General features: G+C 51.1%; 1 protein-coding gene across 1 annotated transcript; it reads right to left on the bottom strand.

Moving 5' to 3' along the window:
• Positions 1-6,729: 6,729 nt before the first annotated feature.
• On the bottom strand, positions 6,730-8,337 carry LOC124677177 (anthocyanidin-3-O-glucoside rhamnosyltransferase-like). The gene has a single exon (XM_047213175.1). It carries the CDS (start codon positions 8,318-8,320, stop codon positions 7,016-7,018), a length of 1,305 nt encoding a protein of 434 aa, XP_047069131.1. The 5' UTR covers positions 8,321-8,337; the 3' UTR covers positions 6,730-7,015.

Raw genomic sequence — 8,337 nt, 5'->3', positions numbered from 1 at the left:
TCGAATCATTGTTACAAACCCTAGTTTTCATAATCGTCGAGTACTTTTCGGTTGAAACCTTCGAGATCTACTTGCCCTCTACTTCTAACTAAACCCTAGCCTACAATCCATAGGCATTGACAAGTTGATACCTTGTCAGCCAGGCTGCCCAAATTCCCCGCCGCCGCCGTTCGCCGGCGTTCCCTCGTCCTCCGACGCGTCGCCTCGTCGCCCCATCCTCCGCCGACGCCGTCTCCTCGTCTGCCGCGCGCCGCCTCGACCTCCTCTGCCGCGCCGCCGTGCTCCTCCTCTGCCGTGCGCCGCCTCGACCTCCTCCGACGCCGCCGCGCCGCCTTGACCTCCTCCTCTGCCGCGCCGCCGCGCCGCGTCGACCTCCTCTGCTGCGCCGCGTCGCTCCTCCTCTGCCCCGCTCCGCGTCGACCTCTCAGGTAGCACACCACGCCGCGCCACGCCGCCGCCGCCGCCGTGCCATTGGCCTGCAGTAACGGCGCCGCCGGCGCGTTTCGGCCATTTTTTTTAATTTTTTAGTTTTTAGTTAATTTGTTTTATGTAATTTTAGTTAATTTTAGTAGTTAGTAGTTAGTTTGTAGTTAGTTAGTTAGTTAGTTAGTATAGTTTTAGTTTTAGGTTTAATTAGTTAGTATAGTTTTAGTTAGTTACTATATATAGTTTTAGTTTTAGATTTAGTTATTATAGTTTTAGGTTTAGTTAGTATAGTTTTAATTAGTTTTAGGTTTAGTTAGTATGTATTAAGTTAATTAGTATATGTATTAAGTTAGTTAGTTTAGTTAATTCTTATATTTATGTATTTAGTTAGTTAGTATATGTATGGATTTAGTTTGTAATTTAGTATATGTATGTACTTAGTTAGTATATGTATTTTGTATAGTTAGTTTATAATTATTATATGGATTTAGTTTGTGCTTTAGTATATGTATTTGGTATATGGACGACTCCTCCGCTGACACCCTCTCTCGCAAACTAGCGTCGCCGACACCCTCTCTCTCGCAAACACGCGTCCACCGACACCCTCTCTCTCTCTCTCTCTCTTGCAAACACGCGTCGCCGACACCCTCTCTCTCTCTCTCGCAAACACGCGTCGCCGACACCCTCTCTCTCTCTCTCGCAAACACGCGTTGCCGACACCCTCTCCCTCTCGCAAACACGCGTCGCCGACACCATCTCCCTCTCGCAAACACGCGTCGCCGACACACTCTCCCTCTCGCAAACACGCGTCGCCGACACCCTCTCCCTCTCGCAAACACGCGTCGCCGACACCCTCTCCCTCTCGCAAACACGCGTCGCCGACACCCTCTCCCTCTCGCAAACACGTGTCGCCGATTAGGGTTAGGGTTTGGTTAGTGTTTGATTAGGGTTAGGGTTTGGTTTGTGTTTGATTAGGGTTAGGGTTAGAACATGTACTTATCGATTTAATTCTTTTGCGAAACAATGGATCCATTCGAACGGGACTTGGAACAGGAAGACATGTTCGCGGACATAATCCGCGATGGTACGAAGCCGACCGAGAAGACCGCGACTCCGGTGATGGAGAAGCCCGCGGCTCCGGTCATGGAGAAGCCGACGGCTCCGGTCATGGAGAAGCCGACGGCTCCGGTGACGGAGAAGCCGACGGCTCCGGTCATGACGAGGCATTAATGGAATTCTATATGTACATATGTATTGAGGCATTAGTATAGAGGCATTAATGCAATTCTATATGTATTCTCTTAGGCCTCCGAAGATAAGATAGAGAAACGAGGCCCGGCAAAGAAGTTGACCAAAAAAGACCACTTCACAATTGAAGCTATATCACCGGAAGGCCAACCGGTGGTACCCGCGAATGTCGGAGTGACATTTAAAAATCAGTGCGGAGTTGTTGTTAGAGATCGTCTCCCGATCACTATCGAGAGAATGGAACAAGACCAAGAATGTGTCCGAAAATCAGGTTGCCGATAGGTACAAAGACACACTTTTCAGCGACCTCATGGCACATTTCACTTTGCCGGATTTGGGATCGGAGTCCGAGAATGCTAAGCGAGAGGCGCTAGTGAAGAAATGGGCTCTTAAGAAGATGGGGGAACTTTTCCGGGCGTATAAGAACCGGTTATGGAAAAATTATAAGAAAGACAAGAAGCCTCCATTATTCGAGAACTATCTAGCGAAGCAGGAGCATCATTGGGAAGAATTTGTGAAGTACAAAGAATCAGAGGAGGCTGTGAACCTGTCCAAGAAAAACAAGAAGAATGCAAGCGAAAATAAATATCACCATCATACGGGACGAGGGGGCTACGGAGTAACCATGCCTAAGTGGGATGCACAAGAGGCTGAGATGGAGCTGAATGGGATCACTCCGAACCCACGCGAGAAGGATGGGACACTAGGGCTCGAAATTGGTTCCTCGCGCATGGTTGTGAGTATGACATGAAGACAGGGAACATTGTTGAAAGTGACAGCAGGGTTAGGGTACCCGGGGAAAAATGGATTGAAGTGACGACGAGAAATAAAGGCGGGAAAACTAAAGTTTGCTCCCGATAGAGAGAAAGACTTGCTGACGCTTGTCCTCGGTAATCCCGAGAAGGGAGGACGAACAAGAGGCTTCGGCCCTAGTGTTCCGTGGTCGCTTGGGTTTCCGGCCGACGCGGAGACTTATAGAAGCCGAGCGAGAGCTAAACAACGCCAGCTGGAGGTGCAGAATGACCGGATGGCCGAGTTCCAACGCCGACTTGACCAGCAGCAGCGGGAGCTTCAGCAGCAGCGGGAGATAAATGAACTAAAAGGACAGCGCCCGCCAGATAATACCGCTGACATATCTCAGCGACGAGACAGCAGCGTGGCCGACTCGGAGGCCCCTCCTACACGGATGATGATAGATGCCGGTCCTAGCGACCCCTTGGATGGAATCAAGGAGCAAACACCTTGTGATCTCCATGAGGTGTTCAGGAAGGTGTCTGTTATGGTGGCGGTCGGCTATGTCTTACCGGCATTTGGACCTGAAGGTGAGCCGGCAACATGGCATGGTAATCCGATTCCAGCTGGCTATGCTCGTGTCGGGGTGGATTCAGTTGTCCCGTCGTGGGAGACATTGGAGCTCGATATCCCTGGAGGTGATGGGGGGCTTACACTTAGAGAGGTGCTGGGAGAAATCATTCTCTGGGAAAAGAAGAACATCAGGCTGCCAGGCTGGGTAGCACCTAGTACCGCGTCGTCCCAGCAGGTCACCATCACCTCCTCCAGGTGATCGCAGGCCACCATCACCTCCTCCTACTGATCACATGTCGCCACCATCACCCCGTGGGTACGACGTTGACCACGACATCGGTAGTCCATCTCCATCTCCAGCGCCGCCGCCTCCGCCCACTAAGACTCGGAATGCACCCAGTCGGAAGCGTTTCAAGAGTCCTGTCCGCAAGATGTCGCCCTTCCCAAAAGTACCAAAGGTTCCTCCCCCGTCCTTACGATCGTACCGAGGAGGAAAATGATGCCATTGTTAAGAAATACAATTATGATTTTTTTCATAAGCCAAAACCTCCGAGCGCCGAGCCATACACGAGAGAAGCAAATAGAATATGCTACTAGTTTTCTGAACACACCATTGCAGTATGAGTTACACGAGAACAAGGATGACTATACACGCACTCTTGCGAAGGTAATTGACCAAAAGAAGGATGAAAAGGCTAAGGAGAAGGACATTGCTGGCACGAGAAAATCATCAGCTAGAAGTGCAGCCGAGAAAAAGTCAAGTTCAACAAGTGCACCCCTCAAGGCCAAGCAAACGACAAAAGGCAAAAAGAGAAAGGAAGTTCCCCTCCTCGGTGCTCAGCCCAAACAATCGATCCCAGCACTCAAAGTGTTTAATGTTCCCAAGGTGTACCAGGAACATGGTGGTCTCGATATGGAAGAAGCTGCAAGGCTAGCGGCTGCTTGTTCAGTTACCGTGGAGGAATTATTGTCTGCAGCAGATGCTGCACTACCCACTGCTGATATAGCTCCTAAATTTGTCTACGGGGCCGACTTGGTCAGCAGAGAGCAGCTGCATAAACTGCCAACACATATGAGGAATTTGCATCAGTGGTACCTTGATGCATGCAAGGAGAACATAATGTACATCGTGGCGAGTATACCATGGGAATATTACTACCGAAAGGAGGAGATCCATATTGAGATGAATGAACTCTGGCAGTTATTCAATCTAGATGCCCTCGACAAATCTCTCATGAGTTGCTATTGCTTGTAAGTTGTTAACTACATATAAGTTCATTTTCATTCAGTTCATGTTCGTTTTCATTGCATATATATACTCATTATATCTTATGTGTTCTCTTATGCAGACTGAAGATCAGTGAATGCAAAAGTAATAATATTATCAATGTTGGGTTTATTGACCCAGATAAAATACATGTTGAAACGGTGAAGCATAAACGCGAAGAAACGGGGGGAAACCTACTAAGGTTTTTGGGGGAGCAATATTTATGTGATTCAATATTGTTTCCTTACAACTACGAGTGAGAGTCTTAATGATCTTTTATGCACATTCAATTTTTCTTACTCGATGTTAAGTGTAATTCCTGACGTATATGCATAACATGTGCAGCTTCCACTCGGATTCTACTAGACATTCAACCTGATAAGGGAATAGTTGAAGCAAGAGACCCACCGAGTAGAGGCGTGGACGGGTTCCGGGACTTGCAGAAGTTGCTCCAAGTGTAATTTCCTTCATCGCCGCGCTTTATCTTTCGTGAGATATCAATTAATTATCCACTCATTCAATCATTCTTTTGCCTGGCAGGGCTTGGCAAGCTTTGAAGAATCATCATAAGGAGATTACCTTTGCAAAGAAGCTAATATTTACTCCTGTACCGTGCCCCCAGCAGCCACAAGGAACGAATCTATGTGGATACTACGTTTGCGAGTCCATTCGCATGTTAACCACTGAGAAGCAGAACAAAAATAAATTCGACGTAAGCAATAACATTCACAACTTTATTTATTATCATCAATATTTCCTTATCAAGACTGATATAGTCATACTCATCTCATTTTCGTATATAGGTCGACTTCATGCGGGACAGACTCCAACCAAAGGAACACGCACTAGGAATCGTGGAGGAACTGGCGGGACTTTTGGTTAGAGAAGTAATAAACAACAAAGGCTTGTTTAGTCCAAATAGATGCTCTACCTCCAAATAGACGATCGTTAGTATCGCTTGTCGATCGTGAGCTCCATGTATATATGTAGGGAATCTACGAATATGTGTAAGGGGAATCGACTTTTGCTTCCAATATTTGTTTGATTGATCTATATATATATATATATATAATGAATGAACGTGTACAACTTCTAGTAGCGTACAAATATATGCAACTTTTATTTTCGAATGAAAAAAATGAAATAACAGGCGGTCGGTGGCGGGGGGGGGGGGGGGGGCTGCACCCCCCAAACCCTAAAGCAGCAGCGTTGTGCGCGCGCCACGTAGAGGGCCTTTTCTCGCGGGGGGTAATACCGCCCGCGACAAAAGGGCCTGTGCCCTGCGCGCCCGCGGCTGCCACGTGGTGGACCTTATGTCGCGGGTCGTAAGCGACCCGCGACAAAAGGTGGACCCTTTGTCGCGCCTCTCTTGTCGCGCCCGGCCGCCCGCGACAAAAGGGTCATACCACCCGGATCAAATGCCCTGTTTTCCACTAGTGCCCCTTTGGTTATTCATACCAAAGCCTTGGTTACACCAAAACCTGGAGCAAGACGGGTGCCAATTTTCACGATCAGCTCTCAGCTAATCCCCCTCCCACCCCCACTTCAGTTTCGTTACATCATGTTGTTCAATACCACGGTTTGTGTGGATATGTCAAAGGAAACCACATGCACCGAAAAACTTCGGAAATTTCTCATGTTGGATTTTGAAGAACTCTCTTTGACCTACACCAGAGATGCTGACAAAACCTGGTCGTGCGGTCGTCAGATCGAGAAGAGCTCCGACCCTTACAAAATTACCGATGCCTTGTAGCTCGATCTCCACTTTATATAGATATTCCCAACAAGGTTTCTGATTAGTATACCCATCTGGCATATTGTGGGTCTGAAGCCACACTCAAATCTGATTAATCTTAATTGAATTTGGTGAAACAAGGCCATCATTAGGATCGACGATCACGGCTTTCTGCTAAAAAAAATCCACGGGTCACATTCACTAACCTTCATCCAATCTTCCAAAGCTCGAATATTTCACTTCGCGGGATAGACTCCAAGTTGTGATCATGTGTTGCTCGAAGATTTGAGTACTGAAATAGTTCGTTATGTGAACTCAAGCCAAGGCAAGCCACTTTACCCCTTCCTTAGGAACATCCTGCTCCTCCTCAAAGACCATATCGTCAAGTTCATCTTCATCAAAACCTAGCCTTTGTAGCATGCTTCCTCTTTCTTACTCCCTGAATCCCCCGCAAAGTCGGCAGAGGTGCTATCCGAGGGTGCCACTGTTGACACCATCAAGCCATACAGACCCCTCGCTAAGGAACGATGACGGAAGAACTTGATGGAGAAGTAGGTGCTTGTCGAACCTAGGGTTTAATCTTTGGTGGGCAATGGTACTACTATCCTCCTAAGTCCTAACCATCCAAATGTCTCCGCTAGTAGTGCATCCTATGAGTTATACCGAACACATCGTTAGCACTTAACTTCCATCGTATGCATCTCACTAAAAGAACTTCCATCATACGCACATCGGACACTATAACATCTCTGCTTGAACTTTTAGTTCCTTTTTAGCATATAATAACCACGAGTTTTATTAGGTAATCTTCGTAGGAAACTAGGAATACGACACACTTCAGGTGTATCCTGAAGCCATATATGACGACCAAAAGTAAGCGAAAATACATATTTAACAAGATTATGGGCATCCGTGTTGTGCTCCCGACGCTCGTGGCCCTACCTGCATCCATGATCTATTGCTTCAAGCCCTCACAAAGTTCGTTAAATCCCTGACGAAATCATCCCCAAACCTCTTCTGCACGGCGTCGTCCATCAAGAATTCCTTCCACTTGGTCCCTTCCCCTCCCATCCGTCCGCCATCGCCGTGTCCACGGCGGCGCTCACGTCCCCGCGCCCGAACCACCCATCGCCATCGCGACGCGCGACCTCCACCCCGACGCGGAGGTCCCGCGCGAACAGCGCGGCGTTGAGGTACTGGTCGCCCTTCATGGGAAGCAGCACGAGCCGGCAGCCGGCGACGAGACCCTCCACGACGGAGCTCAGCCCGGCGTGGTTCACGAAACATCCCACGCTCCGGTGCCGCAGGATGTGCTGCTGCTGCACCCACCCCGTGTGCACAGCGCCCCTCCCCTTGGTCCTCTCCGCGAACCCCGGCGGCGTGCACCTCTCGAGCTCCGCTTCCACGTCCGCGCCCCTGGGGAAGTTGAGAACGACCAGGAACGGCCGGTTGCTGGCCTCTAAGCCGAGGAGGAGCTCCGTCGCGGCGGCCGCCGGGAGGAACGTCTCGCTCCCGAAGGAGGCAAACACGACGGCGCTGTCCGGGAAGGAGGAGAGCCACTGCGCCCACCGCTCCTCGAGCTCGCCCTTGGGCGGCTCCGGCACGACCGGGCCGGTGACGAGCACCGGCTTGCCGTGCTGGGCGGCGAGGTAGCGGATGTAGGGGCCTTCCATCTCGAAGCACGTCTTGATGACGAGGGCGTCGCTGGCCTGGACGCCGGCGAGGACGCGGTCGTACACGCAGGGCTCGCCGTGGAAGCTGGTGAACACGTAGGTGAAGTCGGCGGCCTGGTAGGCCGGGATCGTGGCGAGGGGGGACGACGGCGGGAAGCCCGCGGGCGCCAACTGGAGGTCTCCGGCGGACGGGACGGTGCCGAGTTGGCGACGCGCGGGGACCATCAGGTAGGCGCCAGCGACGGCAGAGAAGACGGAGAACTGGAGCGTCTTGATGCCGAGCGGCGCCGCGACCTCGGTAACCCAGGGGGTGGCAAAGTCGAAGAGCAGAGCGTCGGGCCGGAGCTCCGCGAGCAGGGTCGCCACCTGCGGCCTTGTGCCGTCGACGGCCACCTTGAGCAGCTCGGCGCCGTCCGCCGAGACCTCGGCCGTACTCTCGGCGCCCTCGGGGAGCCCCGGCACGCGCGGGAGGCTCAGTGGAGCCACTGCCACCGCCGACGACCCCAGCATGGCCTGGACGCGAGGCACGTTCGCCGCGGCCGACAGCAGCGTGACCCGCACCCCGTTGCCAGCGGCGACGAGCTTGCGCGCCAGCTGCACGAACGGGCTGATGTGGCCGAACGCGAGGAAGGGGAACATCACGACGTGCATGTCGGCGCTGGCCATCGTTAACGCTTGAATGT

This window comes from Lolium rigidum, chromosome 7, assembly GCF_022539505.1.
Source record: "Lolium rigidum isolate FL_2022 chromosome 7, APGP_CSIRO_Lrig_0.1, whole genome shotgun sequence".
NCBI lineage: Eukaryota > Viridiplantae > Streptophyta > Magnoliopsida > Poales > Poaceae > Lolium > Lolium rigidum.
Note: the sequence above shows the minus strand (reverse complement) of the source record. Positions and strands in the feature narration are given on the sequence as shown.

Excerpts from the sequence above, each read along its gene's own strand:
- LOC124677177 (XM_047213175.1), bottom strand. The coding sequence starts at position 8,320 with ATGGCCAGCGCCGACATGCACGTCGTGATGTTCCCCTTCCTCGCGTTC.